The sequence below is a fragment of the Heteronotia binoei genome, chromosome 15 (assembly GCF_032191835.1).
Source record: "Heteronotia binoei isolate CCM8104 ecotype False Entrance Well chromosome 15, APGP_CSIRO_Hbin_v1, whole genome shotgun sequence".
In the NCBI taxonomy this organism is placed as follows: domain Eukaryota; kingdom Metazoa; phylum Chordata; class Lepidosauria; order Squamata; family Gekkonidae; genus Heteronotia; species Heteronotia binoei.
The window spans coordinates 18,015,537-18,036,129 of record NC_083237.1 but is presented as its reverse complement, the minus strand read 5'-3'; the positions used below and the strand labels follow the sequence as shown (position 1 = coordinate 18,036,129).

Genomic DNA, 20,593 nt, shown 5'->3' with positions numbered 1-20,593 from the left:
GCTCTGGCATCTTGTCCATGAACTTAGAAATCTCCTAGGATTGCCTGATTCAGGTTGGCAAACTCCTGGAGATTTGGGGATTGAACTCAGGGAGGACAAGGACTTCAGTGAGGCACAGTGCCATAGAGTCCACCCTCCAAAGTAGCCTTTTCCCCCAGAGGAACTGATTTTTGTAGTCTGGAAATGAGCTGTAATTCTTGGGATCCCTAGGCCCCACCTGGTGGCTGCCATCCATACGAACAACAATTTTGACATTGGAAGAAATGTCACACATGTACTCTATTTGCAGCAATCGGGAATAGTTTTTGCTTGCTCTTCCATTTCCCCATGGCCTCCTTAATCTCTTGGTTCCTCAGAGCATAGATAAGGGGATTGAGGGCAGGGGTGCCCACCATGTAGAACACGGAGGCTATCTTGTCCACCTGGGAGCTGGAGGAGGGCTTCAGGTACACAAAGACACAAGGCACGTAGAAGAGGCTGACCACCATCAAGTGGGAGATGCAAGTGGAAAAAGCCTTCCTGCCTGCCTTCCCAAAGCGGCCACAGAAGGCGACCAAGATTGTGGCATAGGAAACCAACAAGGCCAGGAAACAGGGCAGAGTTAACAGGCTGCTATTGACCACCATGAGAATCTCAACAGCGGAAGTCTCCGTACAAGCTAGTGCGATCATTTGTGGGATGTCACAGTAGAAATTGTCCAGCACGTTGGGCCCACAGAATGGTAACTGGGCAACTGCCACCATCTGAATGGTGGAATGAAGGAGGCCTCCTGCCCAGCAAAGCAGGAGGAGCCTGAAGCAGAGTTGCCGGTCCATGATGGCCATGTACCTCAGTGGGTGGCAGATGGCCACGTAGCGGTCGTAGGCCATGAGCGTGAGGAGGAGCATCTCAGCACCCCCAAAGAAGTGGAGGAAGAAAAGCTGGGCCATGCAACCCCCATAGGAAATGGTGTGGCCGCAGTTTAACAAGTCAACTGCTAACTTTGGAGCAGCCACTGAACCCAAGGACACATCTAGGAGAGACAGGTTGGCTAGGAAGAAATACATGGGGCAGTGGAGGAGCCGGGGCTCGGATCGCACCGTCACCATGATCAGGAAGTTGCCCAGAAGAATGGTGATGCAGCAGACCAAGACCAAAGAGGAAAGGAAGAAGTGAGAAATGCCGGAGCAGGAGAAGCCCAGCAGAATGAACTCTGAAATGGCGGATCCATTCATGATGATGGCTGGTTCTGGCAGGAGAAAAAGAGTAGGGATAGTGTTTAATTTTCCCTCAGGCCTGCTCTTCTATCCTAGTATACTACGTTCTACATTCAACAGTCTGAAGAGCCCAGATGAGTCCAGGTTGCCGGAACTTGGAAGCTATACAGGGTTGGCCATCATGAGTACATATGAACATATGAAGCTGCCTTATAGTGAATCAGATCCTGCGTCCATCAAAGTCAGTATTGTCTACTCAGACTGGCAGCGGCTCTCCAAGGTCTCAAGCTGAGGTTTTTCATGCCTGCTTGCCTGCACCCTTTGTAGTTGGAGATGCCGGGGATTGAACCTGGGACCTTCTGCTTACCAAGCAGATGCTCTACCACTGAGCCACCGTACTTGCATGGGAGGCCACCAAGGAAGACCAGCATTGCTATGTGGAAGAAGGCAAACCACCTCTGCTTATTGCTTGCCTTGAAAGCCCCTTGAGGGGTTGCCATATCAGTTGCAACTTGACAATATTACATCCTTATGCTACTTTAACCTCGGGGAGCTGTGAATGGAATCCAAGAGTTTTCTCCTTCATTTTATTCTGTTAAATTGTAGAGCTCGCTCCAATCTGCTCTCCCATGTTTCTTTCTACAAGTAAATGTTTCTGGGGGAACCCACCTCCTGTGTTAACGAGCTGTATAGATCAGGCAATTTCATTTCACACAGTTTTTATTGAGCTACTTTTATGGTTCACCTAATTATAAAGGAGAGGAGGCAGGGCAGAGTACAGAAGCATCGCACCCCGGCTACATCCTTTCCAACTGCAGCTCCTGAGATTTCAGTAAGCATTTCAAATCTCTCCATAACCGTAAGGACAAGAGACTTGCTTTTGTTTTTAAGGAAAAGTTTATCCAGGAGCTGAATTCTGTGCCTAGGCTGAAATTCTTATGAAATGTGGGTATTTCACAGCAACTGGCAGAAGAATAACATGCCTTCCCGCCTGGCATCTTCTAACTGGTAGACTTTCAGAGGCGGATTAAAACTATTTTTTAAGTGATTTCTGGATTTTAAGGAGTTACTAGTGAGCAAATGATATCTTGCTGTCCTTTGCTGATTGACTTCTTTGTTTTAACAATTTTAATTAATTGTGGTGTTTTATATTCAGTTTTGACTTGGTTGTACTTCACACGGGGTGCTCACTGAAAAGTGGCTCGGCTTTTAGAAATGCTTGCTACAGCAATTTCATCTACACTGATCTGAATCATGACTAATTGTTGCAGATTTTGATCTTAAAATAACTAGGAAATTTGCAAGAAAAAGGAATACAGTGCTAGGGGGAATGGAGATTAAAGAGCCATTCATAGAAGTAACTGTTCTAGTCAATATAAAGCTGATTCTTGACTGGTACCTTGAATCTCAGGCTACTGAAATGCCCTTCCAAGACAACCCTGCATCATTCAGGCTTTAGGATCTTTCAGAAAAGTCAAGCAAAAGTGGGAAAAGGAGAGGAAAAAAAATCCAGATCAGCAAAAGGAGAAATATAGGCAGGCTGTGATCCAGTTATCCTTGAGAAAAAATGAAAACAGATAGCTTGTGTGAATAGGTTCTCTGTGCAGAGATGAGAATTGAGTTCGCTTGGACACTTCATCCTCTTCCCCACCTAGTTCCCCTCAGCTTCTCTTGAAGCCAAGAGGGGGCAAACCTTGCTGTTCCACTTTATATGACTTCTGCATCAAATGCTCGTGGATCCCAGCCTTGGCAAACAAAGCCTACGGCTGTTTGTCTTGTGTTCACAAGGGTTTCAGGACCTTGGAGAGCACCAGCTGCTGTTCTGTCTCAAATGGGGATTATATCAATCCAAAGGGGTTCTGAACTTGTTTTACGTGGCAAGGGATCTTTGCAAAGGCCCATGCGTCATCAGGGAGGAAGGGAATTTTCTTTCTCAGAAAGAAAGGCCTATGCCAGCAGAGGTTAGTGCCATATACGAAACTATGGTAAGGCCACACTTGGAATACTGTCTACAGTTCTGGTCACCACACCTGAAAAAGGTATTACAGAGCCTGAAACAGTGCAGACAGGAGCAACTAAAATGATCAGGGGCTAGAGTAACTGTCCTATGAAGACCAGTTAAAATATTTAGAGCTGCTTAGCTTAGAAAAAAAGGAGAGCAAGGGGAGACATGATAGAACAACCACCACCACCACCACCACTTTTATTGGCATAACAGCATAGATGTGCACAATCAGCAAGGGAGAAAACATATTTTACCCCAACATTTGAGACATTCCTCTCCTCTTAGAAGCACAGCACAGATGTTTAGCCACAGTCTCAATAATCTCAGGGTTATGAGAGGACAATAGGAAGAGAGTCTTACCACCATCAGATTGTCCCTCATGATTCTGAAGAAGAGGAGCTAAGTAAATGGCACAAATATCACAGTAAAATGTACAATTCAGGAGAACATGTTCAGTACTTTCTATAACCCTTGAACCACAACCACAAAACCTGTTGATAGAGGTCTATGAAATTATGCATTTTATGCATCCTCCATTTTAACCTTACAACAATCCTGTGAGGTAGGTTAGGCTGAGAGGGTGTTGACTGGCCCAAGGTCACCCAGTAGGCTTCCATAGAAGAGTGGGGATTTGATCCTGGGATTTGATTTCCCAGGAGTCTGACACAGTTGATATCTACACCACATTGGCTCTCAAGATATAATAATAATAATAATAATAATAATAATAATAATAATAATAATAATAATAATAATAATAAATTTTATTTCTATCCCGCCCTCCCCACCTTAGCGGGCTCAGGGCGGCTAACAGCATATTACAAAACATACAGTGATATTATAAAAACATTTAAATCCAACAATATAAAACATCAACAATAAAACTACTAACATTAAAAACCAGTTCAATGATATAATTATTCTGCGGTGTGAATCTTCAGACCGCATTGGCGGCTCCTTAATTCTTGATCTTCCTAACAGTCCGGATGTGCCAGTTTAAAAAGGACGGTCTTGCAGGCCCTGCGGAACTGCTCAAGGTTCCGCAGGGCCCGCACCTCCTCGGGGAGTCGGTTCCACAGAGTAGGAGCCGCACTCGAGAATGCCCGTACTCTGGTGCTCTGATGTTTAATCTCCTTCGGCCCGGGGATGGTCATCAGATTTTTCCCGACTGACCTCAGTGCTCTCTGGGGTTCGTATGGGGAAAGACGGTCCCTCAGGTAGGTGGGTCCTCGGCCATATAATACTCTTTCCCCCAACACTCTTCGAGTATATATCCCCACAAGGAGAAAACCAGCACATCAAGGACAATGTTTCTGATCCCCTGAGGTGCTAGTTTTCTATTTGCATGGCTTTTTGGAAAACAGCCAGCCTGGGGTTAGAGCACTGAATGAGGACAAAGTTGAGCCACTCTCATATCCTTGCTCAGCCACTAAGCTCCCTTAGACTAGTTGTTTTTACTCAGCCTTGTCTGCTTCTAGTTTGGAAGGTTAAATGGATGAGGGTAGCCACTGCGAGGGAAGGCAGAATAAGGATCATATAGACTGACAGAAATAAATACAGCAGATCACTAAACAAACATAACTGCTCCTCCTCTCGATGTGGTGGTAAAATCCAACTACCGTCTTGACTCCTGGTAACAGTGGATTGACTTCAGTGAAATTGACTAGTTGTGGCTTCCTGGACTATGAACATATGAAGCTGCCTTTTACTGAATCAGACCCTCGGTCCCTCAAAGTCAGTCTTGTCTACTCAGACTGGCAGCGGCTCTCCAGGGTCTCAAGCTGAGGTTTTTCATGCCTATTTGCCTGGCCCTTTTTTAGTTGGAAATGCCAGTAATTGAACCTGGGACCTTCTGCATACCAAGCAGATGCTCTACCAACACTGAGCCACCATCCCTTCCCAATGCAGTAAGATCAAGTCTATGGCCCAGAAAATTCTATTTATGTGCAGGTCTAGGGGAAGTCAGATACACAGCATGTGCTTTCTTGGCAATGTTCTGCTTCTTTCACAATGTTCTTTTTTTCAGTCTGGCTTTTGCCCGGGACATGGGATGGAGACGGTGCTGGTTGCCCTAGTAGATGACCTTCAACGGCATCTGGATCGGGGTGGCTCGGCAGTGCTGATGCTGTTAGACCTGTCGGCTGCGTTCAACACGGTCGACCATCGGCTACTGAAGGGTCGCCTCGCCGACGCGGGGATTCAGGGGTTGGCCTTACAGTGGCTTTCCTCTTTCCTGGAAGGTTGGGGACAAAGGGTCGCAGTTGGGGGGGAGCTATCCCGGAGGTGCACACTCGATTGTGGTGTGCCCCAAGGGCGGTTCTCTCCCCGATGTTATTTAACATCTATATGCGGCCTCTTGCCCAGATTGCCCGAAGGTATGGGCTAGGGTGTCACCAGTACGCTGATGACACCCAGCTCTATCTATTGATGGACGGCCAGCCAACCTGCGTCCCGGAAAATCTAGATCGGGCATTACATGCCGTGGCTGAGTGGCTCAGACTGAGCGGGCTGAAGCTTAATCCTGCGAAGACAGAGGTCCTTTGCCTGGGTCGCCGTGGCCCGGGAGGGGGAATCCCCCTAGCAGTCTTTGACGGTGCGCCGCTGATAGCGGCGGACAGGGTCAGGAGCTTGGGGGTGCTATTGGAGCCTTCCTTAAAGATGGAGGCTCAGATAGCAGCCGCTGCCAAGTCTGCGTTTTTTCACCTTAGGCGGGCAAGGCAGTTGCCCCCCTTCCTGGAGCGCGACGACCTAGCAACAGTGATCCATGCTACGGTCACCTCGAGGTTGGACTACTGTAATGCCCTCTACATGGGGCTGCCCCTGTCCCAAACTCGGAAATTGCAGCTGGTGCAGAATGCCGCGGCCCGGCTGTTACTGGGTCTCCCAAAGTGGGGACACATTCAGCCAGGTCTCCGGACCCTGCACTGGCTCCCAGTGATATACCGAGTCTGGTACAAGGTGCTGGTTATCACCTTTAAAGCCCTATATGGCTGGGGACCTGTCTATCTGGAGGACCGTCTTTCCCCACATGTTCCCCAGAGAGTACTGAGGTCGGGAACACAAAATCTCCTTACTATCCCTGGGCCAAAAGAAGCCCGCTTGAAATCCACCAGAGAAAGGGCCTTCTCTGTTATGGCCCCTACATGGTGGAATCAGCTGCCGGAGTAGGTGAGGGCCCTGCGGGACCTTGTTCAGTTCCGCAGGGCCTGTAAGACGACCCTCTTCCGGCTAGCTTACACCTAGCTTGAGAATTTAATGCAAGTTGCCAGATTTCTTTTATATATTTGGAATATTTATTAATTTTTAAGGTTTTATCTGTTTTTAAATGTTTAATTCCTTACATGTTTAAATATTGTTTAATTTTTGTGTCGGATTTATTGTTGGAAGCCGCCCTGAGCCACTTGTGGGAAGGGCGGGATATAAATTCTAAAATAAATAAATAAATAAGCCGAGGAGGAAAGATAGTTTTGAATTACATGGATTATTTTAAAAAGAAAGAAAGAAAAGAAGAATGCATTTTGAGTTTTGTTTATTTAGGCTGTCAGAACTCTAAAAGCAGTATAATAACATTGGAAAATAAAATATTAACTTTAAAAAAATAGAACAGTATTAAAAAATCTTGCAAATTTGCAAGCTCAACATCCATCTAAAGGAATCACCATAAGAACATAAGAGAAGCCGTGCTGGATTAGGCCAATGGCCCATCCAGTCCAACACTCTGTGTCACACAGTGGCCAATATATGTGTGTATACACACACACACATATACATACATACATACACACACACACACACACACACACACACACATATATATATATATATATATATATATATATATATATATATATATATATATATATATATATATATATATATATATACTATGGCTAATAGCCACTGATGGACCTCTGCTCCATATTTTTATCCAATTCCCTCTTAAAGCTGGCTATGCTTGCAGCCGCCACCACCTCCTGTGGCAGTGAATTCCACATGTTAAATCACCCTTTGGGTGAAGAAGTACTTACTTTTATCCATTTTAACCTGACTGCTCAGCAATTTCATTGAGTGCCAGCGAGTTCTTGTATTGTGAGAAAGGGTGAAAAGTACTTCTTTCTCTACTTTCTCCATCTCATGCATACTCTTGTGAAACATGATGCCCATTGAACCCTCAACCTTCCAAAGTCACCCCAAATTCATTTTCATAATGCCTATACACAATACTTAGATTGTAATGGCGGCGGTAGAAGCCTTGTGCTAGGGCTCCCGCAGACTGATAACAACTTAACTATAACAGCTGTTACAATAGCTGTTATAACTATAGCAACTACTAACAACAACAACGAGCGAACTAAAAACAACAAATCACCATAGAACCGAGGTCCAGGCGGCGGCTGTCGGCTGTTGGCGGAGTTGGAGGCGTGAGCGGCGGGCTGCAGGGGTCCACTGAGACAGGGCCGGGACACAGCCGTGGGCTGGCGTCCAGCGGAAACCGGGAAGGACTGAGCCGGTGCCGGTGAGGAGAACGCAGAGGCGCAAAGAGAACGGAATGTGGAGCCGACGGAGGTCATGGCGGGGCTTCTGCTTGCTTGGTTCTACTGAGTGCAGGAAAGGAGCGTGGCTGTTCCGAGCTGCTGAAAACATCGCTACCGCCGGCGACGCCGAGATTGGGAAGGAGTGGGTGCGGCCATAGGCGAACAGCTGGAGCAGCCCTTCGCAAGAGGACTGGGGTGCGGAACTGACACAACGAGGAGGGAGAGGGGTGAGTCGAGTGAGTGGGGTAGCTGTGGAGGGTGACGGAGCTGAGAGGGTGTGAGCGAGCGGAGGAATGGACTGCCCCGGGACGTAGGTCTCGGTGGACACCCCGGTCTCTGTCCTCGCCCCCCCTTTCTTCTTCTTGCTCTTCCTCCTTGCTCCCCTCTAGCCCCCCCCCCCGCTCCCGTATTCTTCCGCCCCCACACCCCCCTCACCCGAGGCAGGGCCATCAGCCAAGAAGCTCTTCCATCCATGCTTCAAAAAATTATACTAAGAACAGCACCCAAAAACTGTCTCTATACCAGAAAACAGCACCTGCACTTTAAAGCCGCCACAAAGCGCCGAAGACGCCTAAAACCTGGACATTCGTTTCTAAAAATTTTTACACCAACTAACAGCACTTTAAGAACTACACCCTTGTTGGTTAAGGAATCTATCTTAACCCAGGTTGACAGCTCTGTAATGACAGCTGGTGATCTAGCCGGCAGGCTAGGTCACAGTGACCTTATCAACAGGCTGGTTTGAGCCGGCTGAAGACAAGTGAAGGAACCTGCTGAGTCAGCATGAGAGTGGACTGCCAGGATTGGCTGACTGAACTATAAGTGGACTGTGTCTGTAATGCACAGGTCTCTCTTTGAGAGTGGACGTGCTGGCAAAGCATTTTGTTCCTGTGATTAATATATTGGACTGCACTAGTGAGCACGAGTTGTATATACTGTAAATACACTACTTTGGCACTAGCTGCAGGTGTCTGGCTGATTTCTTTCCTGGAGCTCAGTGTCGGGCACATCTCACAGCTCTCTCTGCTAGCACCCGCACCGACAACCCTACCTCACCTCCTTAATTTCATCTTTGTTGCCTAATTAACTATTGGTCACCTATTAGAATTATTAACAATGAATTAATTTTAAATTGATTAGAAATTGGATTAGAAATTTTAAATTGATTAGAAATCGGATTATTATTGTGTATTTTATGTATTTAAATGCATATAGGATTAATTAATTAATTGATTATTTATTCATGTTAGCACTTTAAAAATTTTAAGAATTAGGTTTTAGTACTGTGCTAAGTAAGAATTCTTTATTTACTAATCAATTAGGAAAGATTTTGGTGAACTAGACAATTGGGAACTGAGGACAGGGGTGGGCCGGGGATCTGTGCTGTGCATGTAAACTAGTCAGCCGAACTTAATATAACCATCAAAGAATAGGCTTGGGATGACTGGTCAGGGGATTCCAGTGCTCCTGGGGAGGGGAAGATATGACGGTGGGAATGGACGGAGATATGAGAGAAGGAGACAGAGACAAAACAGTGCTCAGCCCCCTTCTAGTCTACTTCCCATCCCAACGGTGACAAGAAGGGGGGCCAAGAGAAATTGCCCGCGTCCGACACTGGTGTTATGCAACGCCAGGTCTATAAATAATAAGATCGAGACCATTAGGGACTTCCTGCTTCGGCAGGATGCAGACCTGGCTTGCGTGACCAAGACCTGGGTTCAAGAGGGAGAGACAATGGCACTCTCCCAGATGACTCCCCCGGGTTACTCGGTCTTCCACCAGTCGCGGATTGGGGGGGCGGGGGGGGGGCGGTATTCATATGGGAGGCTTACTCCTTCCGGGCCCTCCCGGCCCCAAAGATCGACGGTGTTGAATGTGTCGGCCTTGCGTTAGATGTCGGGGAGAGGTTGGCGATCTGGCTGGTGTACCGTCCGCCTAACGCACCGGCCAGCGCCTTACCATCCCTGATGGAGGCGGTGTCCGGCTGGGCGTTGGAGTACCCAGGGCTTCTGGTCCTGGGTGACTTCAATGTCCACGCCGATGACGCGGCTTCCACTCAGGCGATGGACCTAGTGTCTTCCATGGCGACACTGGGACTCTCCCAATTTGTTACGACTCCCACACATCAGGCTGGGCACACATTAGATCTGACCTTTGCGGCTGGGATTAAAGTGAACGAAATCGCAACGGAGGCGATACCATGGTCGGATCACTTAGCCCTCAAGGCTCGTATGGAGACGCTACCACAACCCTGTAAGGGTGGAGAGCCTATTTTGGCTCACCCGCAGAGCCTGATGGACCCGGAACAGTTCCAAACGGCTCTTTGGGATCCTTGGCCCCCTTGCGATTCCCTTGATGCCCTGGTTGATGCCTGGCAAGACCGGCTATCTGGGGCAATCAATGAGATCGCACCCCGACGTCCTCTGCGCCCTCGTTCAAGGCTGGCTCCTTGGTATACCCTGGAGCTACGCCGGTTGAAACAAGGACTCCGGCGACTAGAGAGGCAGTGGCGGCGCACTCGTGGTGAAGCGGCGAGAACATCCTACAGAACGTTTATGAGGTCATATGAGATGGCAGTCAAGGCCGTGAAGAAGAAGTACTTCGCAGCCAAGATTGCGTCTGCAAATTCGCGCCCGGCACAATTGTTTAAAATAATTGGACATTTAACTACACTGCCCCAGGGCAGACCAAACGTTAGAGAATTAGAAATAGGCTGTGAGGCTTTTGCGAAATTTTTTGCAGACAAAATCACGTTGTTCCGCCAGGACCTGCCCATCACCTTAGATACAGTACATGAGCCCGAGGCCCTATGCCTGTCTTCTGATTTAACTCTGGATCATTTCGACCCGCTCAGCCTGGAGGAAGTTGACGGAATTCTCTCCTCTGTGCGCCCTACAACTTGCGACCTGGACCCATGCCCCTCCTGGCTAACTAAATCCTGCCTGAGGGAGCTTGAATGTCCTCTACGGGACATTATAAATAGATCCCTCTCAGAGGGGCGCTTTCCATCACCCCTGAAAGGGGCCTTGGTCCGACCCCTCTTGAAAAAAAGTACAGCAGATCCGGCCGAATTGGCAAACTACCGACCGGTCTCTAATTTACCGTTTTTAGGTAAAATAATAGAGAGGGCAGTGGCGTCGCAGTTGCAGAGCTTTCTGGATGACGCTTCCATCCTAGACCCTTGCCAGTCCGGCTTTCGCCCGGGTTATGGGACGGAGACAGTACTGGTCGCCCTGGTAGATGATCTCCAACGGCACCTGGATCGGGGCAGTGTGGCGGTGCTGATGTTGTTAGATCTGTCGGCCGCGTTCGACATGGTCGACCATCAGCTACTGACCCGCCGCCTCGCCGATATAGGGGTGAGGGGGTCTGCCTTACAATGGCTCTCCTCCTTCCTCGAGGATCGGGGACAAAGGGTGGCAATTGGTGGCGAGTGGTCCCGGAGGCGCACACTGGATTGTGGAGTGCCTCAGGGGGCAGTTCTCTCACCAATGTTATTCAATATCTATATGCGCCCTCTTGCCCAGATTGCCAGGAGATATGGACTTGGGTGCCATCAATATGCAGATGACACCCAACTCTATCTGCTGATGGACGGCCGGCCTGACTGCGTCCCTGAGAATTTAGACCGGGCCTTGCAGGATATGGCAACGTGGTTGAGGGGGAGCGGGCTGAAACTGAATCCAGCGAAGACAGAAGTCCTTTGCCTGGGTCGGGGCGCCCGGGAAAGGGAAATACCTCTTCCGGTCTTCGACGGGGCACCACTGAAAGTGGCGCACCGGGTTAGGAGTCTGGGAGTTCTACTGGAGCCTTCATTATCAATGGAGGCCCAGATTGCAGCCACTGCCAAGTCAGCCTTTTTCCACCTGAGGCGGGCAAGGCAGCTGGCTCACTTCCTAGAGCGCCAAGATCTGGCAACAGTACTTCACGCAACGGTCACCTCGAGACTGGATTACTGTAATGCCCTCTACATGGGGCTGCCTCTGTACCGAACCCGGAAGCTGCAGCTGGTGCAGAATGCAGCGGCCAGACTGTTGCTGGGGCTCCCTAAATGGGAGCACATACAGCCTGGACTGCGCGAGCTGCACTGGCTGCCAGTTATATACCGGGTTCGTTACAAAGTGCTGGTCATTACCTTTAAAGCCCTATATGGTCGAGGACCTGTCTACCTTATGGACCGTCCTTCCCCATATGAACCGCAGAGAGCACTGAGGTCAGCTGGAAAAAACTTGTTGACCACCCCCGGACCGAGAGAGGTGAAGCTGCAATGCACCCGCAATCGGGCCTTCTCCTCTGTAGCCCCGAACCTATGGAACCAACTTCCAGAGGAAATGCGGGCCCTGCGGGACCTTGAACAGTTCCGCAGGGCCTGCAAGACCTTCCTCTTCCGACTGGCTTTCGCTGACGAAGAAAGTAATTGCTAATGATTACCGCCATCATAAAAGAACAAATAGCATTAGCACTTTTATCACTTAATTAATTAATTAATTTTAAATTTATCAGAATTTTAATGTTAAATGTAACTTTGTTTTTTGTATAACTGAATGATGTTGTTAGCCGCCCTGAGCCTGCTCCGGCGGGGAGGGCGGGATATAAATAAAATTATCTATCTATCTATCTATCTATCTATCTATCTATCTATCTATCTATCTATCTATCTATCTATCTATCTATCTGTCTGTCTGTCTGTCTGTCTGTCTGTCTGTCTGTCTGTCTGTCTGTCTGTCTGTCTGTCTGTCTGTCTGTCTGTCTGTCTGTCTGTCTGTCTGTCTGTCTGTCTATCTATCTAATGCAGAGTCCCATAGAAAGGGAATTCCGTGCTTGATTTAAAAGGTTCAGATGGATTCTTCCATCCCCCACCTCTGGCCATCACAGACAATGGGAAGAACACAAAAAACTGACTGATTATATGGACATAGGAAATGACCTCACACTGACACAGCCCATTGCTAGCCCAGACTTGTCTAGTTTGATTGGCTGCAGCTCTCCAAAGCTTTAGACACGGGTCTTTCCCAGCCCTACTATTTGGGATCCCCCTCTTTTTTTAAAAAAAGGAAATAGTGGAGATCTATTGTACAACCAGGGCTTTTTTGGTAGCAGGAACTCCTTTGCATATTAGGCCACACAACCCTGATGTAGCTGGTCCTCCTGGAGCTTACAGTAGGCCCTGTAAGAAGAGCCCTGTAAGCTCTTGGTGGATTGGCTGCAACAGGGGTGTGGCTTAATATGCGAAGGAGTTCCTGCTACAAAAAAAGGCCCTATGTACAACTTTCTGCACATGCTGTGGCACTGAGCTGTGGTCCAACTCACATCTGTAAGCAAGGGTCAAACAAACACATGACCCTCACTGATGCCTTCCTTCTTGAATTCTGAAAATGTAAGAGGTACATATAAACATACAAAGCTACCTTATACTGAGTTAGACATTGGCCTATCTAGGTCAGTATTGTTTACTCAGACTGGCAGCAATCTTCCATGGTCTCAGGGTCTTTCATTACCTGGTTCTTTCAACTGGAGATGCTGGGGGTCAGAACCTCCACATACAAAGCAGATACCCCATCACTGAGCTATGTAAATGTATCTGAAATAAGCATTTGCCAAAGTTTCTCAAGGAAGAAGAAGAAGAGATTGGATTTATACCCCACCCTTCACTAGCCATTAGAGTCTCAGAGTGGTTTACAATCTCCTTTCCCTTCCCCTCCCCACAACAGACACCCTGTGAGGTAGGTGGGGCTGAGAGAGCTCTCCCAGAACTGCTCTTGAGCAGAACAGCTCTGAGAAAACTTGTGGCTGACCCAAGGTCACATCAGCAAGTGTATATGGAGGAGTGGGGAATCAAACCCGGTTCTCCCAGATAAGAGTCCATGCATTTAACTACTACACCAAAATGGCTCTCCAGCAAATTCCAGCAAAAGCCAATTCATGCATGTTATCCCTTTACTCGAAGAGGAAACAATATACACCTGTTCCTCAGCTTCCCCATAGCATCTATCACTTCTTGGTTCCTCAAGGTGTAGACAATTGGGTTGAGGGCAGGTGTGACAACTGTGTAGAACATGGAGGCTATTTTGTCCACCCAGGAACTGGAGAAAGGCTTGAGATACACAAAGATGCACGGCACATAGATGAGGCTGACTACAATAAGGTGGGAGCTGCAGGTGGAGAGAGCCTTCCCACCCCCTTTCCTGAAGCGTCCTTTTAGGGTGGCCAAGATCACAGCATAGGAGATCAGCAAGATTAAGAAACAGGGCAGGGAGAGGAGGCTGCTGTTGGCCACCATGAGTAAATCAATGATGGAGGTCTCTGTACAGGCCAACCGGATGACCTGTGGAATGTCACAGTAGAAATTGTCCAGCATGTTGGGCCCACAGAATGGTAGCTGGGCAACCACCACCATTTGGATTGTGGAATGAAGGAGGCCTCCTGCCCAGCAAACCATAAGGAGCTTGAAACAGCGCTGCCGGTCCATGATGGCCATGTACCTCAAAGGGTGGCAGATGGCCACGTAGCGGTCGTAGGCCATGACGGTGAGGAGGAGCATCTCTGCACCGCCGAAGAAATGGAGGAAGAAGAGCTGGGCCATGCAGCCCCCATAGGAAATGGCATGGCCGCAGATCACCAGATTGGCTATCATCTTAGGCCCAGCCACCGAACCCAAGGACATATCAATAAAAGAAAGATTGGACAGGAAGAAATACATGGGGGAACGGAGGAGGTGGCGTTCTGCGCGGACGGTCACCATAATGAGGAAGTTGCCCAACAGGACAGTGGCATAGCAGGCCAAGACCCAGGTCAACAGGGTGAGCTGGAAAGTGCGAGAGCAGGAAAATCCCAGCAAAATGAACTCGGAAATGATGGATCCATTCATGGCGAGCCTGGGACCTGGGGGGGGGGGGGGGGGAGAAAGGGACACCATATCAAGAACCACGGCTTTTTTTGAGCAGGAACGCACAGGAACACTGTTCCAGCTGCCTTAGCATTGGGGTGTGGCTTAATATGCAAATGAGAATGTTAAAGAGGAGTTGGGGAGGGGTGCTTCCTTGGAAGCCCAAACAACCATGAAGAACCATTGTTCAGTTTTGCCCTGTCTTGGAATGTAAAATCACCACTGACCTCTTAACTCTCCTTGGCATTTTTCTCCAGCCTTAGCAAAGGAAGCAGGAAGAGGCAAAAATGGCAGGCTGGTCTTCTCCTTGGAATTCCTCATTGGTGAAGCCCTCAATCCAGCCTTTGGGACTGCCATGGGCCAGCTGAGTATGGAAACAAAGTGGGAGTGGAGGTTGGCTGGTGGGGGAGAAGGCCAGGCTGAAGAGCAGCCACACCATTAACACCACCTACCCCCACCCCACCCAGGCCACTTTGAATGGGCTAAGTTTCCTCATTCTCCATCAGTGTTGGGGCCTTCTTCCAACATCCTAGTCCAAGCAGCATGAGGGAGATGTGGCCAGTCAGCTGGGAAGGTCAGTCAGCCAATATATGGACCCTCATCTGTTTCCTCGCTGGGCCCATTCCTCAGCCAAACTACAGCCAAACTTCATTAGCTGTTTGCACCTCCCAAATGCTGCTAGCTGTACATTTCTGTTGCAAGCAGATCAAGGCCTAAGAGGGTACGCTCTCTTTTTTCCTTTTTCAGAATTATCATCTTCTCCACCTTGACTTCATTTTGGTACGAGATACGTGTTGGCATGTCCTGTTTCTTGCAGTAGGGTTATTCCACAAAGGCAGTTTCCTTAACTCTGTTGCATACACACATGAACACTCACAGCCTTTTTAGAATGTGCCCTGCTTGGTCAGTGTCCTTTTGCTCCTTGCAGCTTGCTTGTGAGCCTTAAGACATTCCATGGTTCTCTTTCAAGTTAAAACAGCACCATATTGCAGGGGTGGCCAACGGTAGCTCTCCAGATGTTTTTTGCCTACAACTCACATCAGCCCCAGCCAGCATGGCCAATGGCTGGGGCTGATGGGAGTTGTAGGCCATACCATACCAAACCTTTAATGGCATAATAGATTCAGATAAAAATACGCAGAATATAAAAATTTAAACATTGGAGATAAAATCAAGATAAAACCGAGCTTACAGATGCATTCAAACATGGTCAGAATTAAATTTAAGGATGTCAGCCAGAAATTTTGCCACAGCCTCACTAACCACCCCCTCTGTATCACTCAATAAATAATAACAGGGTGGCAGAATGGACAAATCTGGAGAAAAAGAAAGCTTGCCAAATAAATCTTTACGGAGGTTATGTTATAAAGAACAATCAAGCAATATATGCTGGATTGAGTCAGGGGTATTTGCTCCACAGGAGCAAAGTCTGTCGGCTAAAGGGACTCGCTGATATCTCCCTTGTAAAACTTTGGAGGGAAACGCGTTTAGTCTAGCCAACATAAACGCCCTGCGATGACTTGGAGTGGTTAGGTCTGATAGATAATTGGGCATTTTGCCACAAAAAGCATAAAGACCTAAGGAAGCCGGAGAGCAAATATAAGGGTCAGTTGGCCGTAATTTCGTATCCTCCGATTCCCATAGTCTCAGTTTAATACATCTGAAGATATATGACTCATCAGCGGTAGAAAAATCATCTACCTCTAACCCCAATTGATTGAGTTTAGACAGAAGCACTGCTGTCCAGGATGAAATATATGGGTCTCTTTTCATACAATCAAGAAGGCTGTTGGGATCTGTTCTAAAATGAATTTTGAGCCAGAATTTAAACACTGCAATCCAGGCTTTTGTCTCCACCAAAGACTGACCCACTTCAGAGCAGAGAGCAAAGTAGGACACACATTTTGGCAAACCAAGAATTTGTCTAAAGAATGAGGCTTGAATGCCCTCCACTTTCCTGGTAAAAGCTGAGATCCAAATAGGGATACCATAGAGGATTTGGGCAAGCGTTTTGGCTTTGAACACTTTAATAGCTGCTGGAACTAATTGGTTGCCCCTTGCAAAGAAAAACTGTTTAATTTGAGCAGCTGAACATTTAGCCAAGTTGACGGTGTTGTTACGATGTGAAACCCAGCTTAACTTGTGGTTAAAAGTGATCCCCAAGTATTTAAATTTTTTTGTTTGCTCGATTGTTGAATTGCCAATAAACCATCTCTGTGGGCGCCAGCAGTTTGAAAAGACAACTACTTTAGATTTGGTGTAATTGATAGTAAGTGAATTACAATTACAGTAGTCATAAAAGGCATTCAAATACCTTTGCAGGCCCACTCTTGTACAAGAGAGGATGGTAGTGTCATCGGCATAAAGTAATAAGGGGACCGCTCGGCCTGCAAGTTTAGGCGGATGAGTTGTAGGCAAAAAACATGTGGAGAGCTACCATTGGCCACCCCTGCCATATTGTAATGAAGCTGGAGGAGAGGAGGGGACACACTTGTTGTCTGTCTTGTTTTCTATAGATGTCCTTCCAAAAGGAAAAAAACAACAGCAACCCTGTGGATCTGGGCACCAGTTCTGCCCCAGAGGTTCCAGGTTATTCTCATTAAGATGCTACTCATCAGCACTTGAAGGCCCTCCCAAGACCAGCAGCAGAATTCACACACTGTTCTTGGTTTGGGCGTGCCCTTATCAATATCTGCCTTGACTAATCTGTTCGTTTTTATTACAGAGTGACCCAGTTAGTGTCTGTAAAGCTCCCTTTATTAAATTATTTATCTCTCAGTGACATACACTCCCAACATGCTGATCCCAACATATGTTACATCCAGGCTTGTTGTTTGGGTTGTGGCTGGGTGTCTCAAGAGCTAAGAAGGTTTTGTTTAATTACATCTCATAACCCCAGTTCACCTACTGTATCTTTAAAGCACTAACCCCAGATAGGATATGGAGCCTTGTTGCCCTCTTGATCATACCTCAAGCTCAGAGAGGGTAAGGCTTCTACCAAGCCCTGGCTACCTGTTTCCTGGCACTGAACGCTTCTAGGGTGGACTAGGCACCATGTTCTCCTCGGGCATATTTTTGTATTCTGTTCTTGGAATTCCTCAGCAATGTCTTTTTCAGCCTGTATCCTCACACTGGCTTGTTTTGTTTCCCCATCTCCTTTTCCCCTTGACCCATCCCTTTACTTTCCCCCAAGGATCTCTCAACTGAGAGGAAACCTTTCTGTTTCTGGCTTAGCTGTTCTCAGGTTTCCTGACTGTGAACCTTTCCAAGCTCATCTGCTTTCTCTCCATCCAGGTAACATGTCCATATCTCTGCTTGCCTCTGGACATGTGAATGGTGGGAACAGGTAACACAGAACCTTCCTCTGGCTGAATGGGTTTTCCCCAAGAGGACAGTTTGGATTCTGGCCAAATTTGTGATTCATCCTCGTGCCCTCAACAAAATCACAAGCTTGAACCTGTATTTTACTGCTGTCTCCTGTTAGGATTGTGTCCCAACCCACCTCCTACATTTTGCCTTTATGTTAACTTCTTGCAGCAAACAGCCTGCCGTGCATTCATTTCTAAAAGGCAGTGAGAAAGGAAACACTTTGAAAAATCAGAAAAGTGGTTGCAGAGACTTTTCTGCTAGGACTACAAATGGAAAAATTTCCAAAAGAAGATAGGACTTTAATTTGGTATTTGCTCTCAGCTGCTAGGACATTGTATGTGCAGTTGTGGAAGAAAGAAAAAATACCAGGAAAATGGGACTGGATCGTGAAAGCTTTATCATGAAGTGAGATGGATAAATTAACAAGAACTTTAAGAGACTATGATTTGGATGTGTTTAAAAAGGAGTGGAAGAAATTTAGAGGATATATAGAGCAAGAGTGGAATGTAAAAAGACATTGGACAATTTTTTAATACGAATGTGGGAAAAGAAAGACATTGAACTTTGATTGGTTAAGGGTACCTTTATAATTGAATTTAAATATATAACCTCAGCGGGAGTCTAGTAACGGAGGGAGGGGGGATTGAAAATATCATATGGGTTAGAGATAGCAAGAATATAATTAGATACTGTAACTATATGTTATCAATAAATTGTTTAAAACAAAGAAAAATCAGAAAAGTGAAACTAAAGGCTAGCTGGCATTCTTTAGCTAAGCGGTAGGTAGACACAAGGAATGGGGTGAAAGATTCTTCTATGTAAATTCAAGGAGCAAGACTGGATCTAAGGGATTTAAGAAACAGGAGGGTGAATTTCAGTTGACTATAAGGAGAAATAACAACAGGGTTCAACAGTGGGTCCAATTATCTAGGGGCAGAGGAAACAGGACAGCTATCTATCAGAGATGCCCTGGCTATGGATTTCCTGTATTGGATAGCTTAGACTGCTGGTCCTTAGAAATAAAAATTGAAAAAACCTAGAAGGAAGTTGCTATGCCAATAGATCACATTTTCAAACATATCTTTTGGACATGTCCCAAAATTCAAGCTTTTGGGGGACTGATGTTCTGAAATAACAAGCCGTGGATTGCCTATGAAATCCTGGGCTAATATAAACTGAAAGGCTGAGGTGTTAGAAAAGATTGTGCGCCACTTCAGACCCTGTCGGTGGGGAATCATCTTTTAAAATCTCCTCCTACACAAAAAGCTCCCTGAATATAATAATCATCATTGATAATCCCCCACTCCTTCTCTATCTGTATGTAATGGTTGAGGAAGTCTTGTTTCAATGTATCTGATGAAGTGTGCATGCACATGAAAGCTGATCTCATGAATAAAACATAGGTGGTCTTAAAGGTGCCACTAGACCCAAACTTTGCTCTGTTGCTTCAGACCAACACAGCTACTCACCTGAATCCATCATAGTTCAGGCTTTCCTATTACCTGCTCCTTGATATCCTAGTTTTTGACTTGCAACAGAGGGCTTTTTAAAATCATCCCTGATCAGAGTCCCATTCAGCTCTAAAACTACCCAACAGAACCTGAAAACTAAACTGAATGGAACTAAGACCAGAAGTTGGAATCCCTTGGTCCAGTGCCGTGGAATTTTCGTTGCAGTCCTGGAAGGTTCAGTACAGTTAGTGGCTGAAATCAGCACCAGCATCCCTGGCGCTTACATTCTCTGCCCTCACTCAGGGAAGACGATACATGTAACCCAAGTGCTTGTTTTTCATTGAAGATTTGGATGAAATTCATGACACTTATCTCTGAGTAAGCATGGAGGTGTCAGCATTTTAAAAATTATGTAGATGTATTTCCCAGCATGGGGGAAGGCAGCTTAGTGTAGCCTGATCAAATCTTGGAAGCTAAGCAGGGCCAGTACTTGGATGGGGGACCACCAGGGAAGACTCTGCAAAGGAAAACGATAGCAGGCCACTTCTGCTACGCACTCACCTGGCAAGCTACTTGCTGGGGTCATCAGAAGCCGACTGTGACTTGATCGCACTTCACACACACACATTTTCCACCAGCCCCCCCATTCTATGTGACTTAACTACACACCTAAACACAAGTGTATGTTGTTACTACCAACCATAGTAAAGGAGCTCTCTGTGTGCCAGGAAATCAGAGGTGCCCAGGTGGGGACTCCTGAGGAAGTCTCCCTCCTTTTGCTTCCAGCCCTTGAAGAAGAGATGAAGTCATCCCTGGAACTTCCCTTTGCATCAGTTCGGATGAGAGCTCTGCATCGCAGGTGTGTGTGATTTTCTCATCTTCTCTGAGCTGCCCCCAGGCCTTTTCTGAACCTTGGTAAGGAAGGTCTTTGATCTCTGGAGGACCATCACCTCCAGCATGGTACCACTGGAGAGTGATTAAAATATTCTAAGGAGCTTTTGGAAATATGTCAGCACCAAAAGGGCTTGTCACAATCCACGTGGAGCCAATGCAACTAGATGACTTTTCCCTTGGGGCGTCACCACTGAATACCAGGTCCTAGTGGATCTTGTTTATTTCGAACTGGATTTTAAAGCTACCTTAAAAATAAT

At 46.9% G+C, this 20,593-nt stretch overlaps 2 protein-coding genes across 2 annotated transcripts; both read right to left on the bottom strand.

Annotated features, from left to right (window-relative positions):
- Positions 1 to 266: 266 nt before the first annotated feature.
- On the bottom strand, positions 267 to 1,214 carry LOC132583234 (olfactory receptor 4Q3-like). The gene has a single exon (XM_060254902.1). It carries the CDS (start codon positions 1,212 to 1,214, stop codon positions 267 to 269), a length of 948 nt encoding a protein of 315 aa, XP_060110885.1.
- Positions 1,215 to 13,665: 12,451 nt separating this feature from the next.
- On the bottom strand, positions 13,666 to 14,604 carry LOC132583233 (olfactory receptor 4Q3-like). The gene has a single exon (XM_060254901.1). It carries the CDS (start codon positions 14,602 to 14,604, stop codon positions 13,666 to 13,668), a length of 939 nt encoding a protein of 312 aa, XP_060110884.1.
- Between the last annotated feature and the right edge of the window lie 5,989 nt (positions 14,605 to 20,593).

Coding starts and splice junctions, on each gene's coding strand:
- LOC132583233 (XM_060254901.1), bottom strand. CDS start 14,604: ATGAATGGATCCATCATTTCCGAGTTCATTTTGCTGGGATTTTCCTGC.
- LOC132583234 (XM_060254902.1), bottom strand. CDS start 1,214: ATGAATGGATCCGCCATTTCAGAGTTCATTCTGCTGGGCTTCTCCTGC.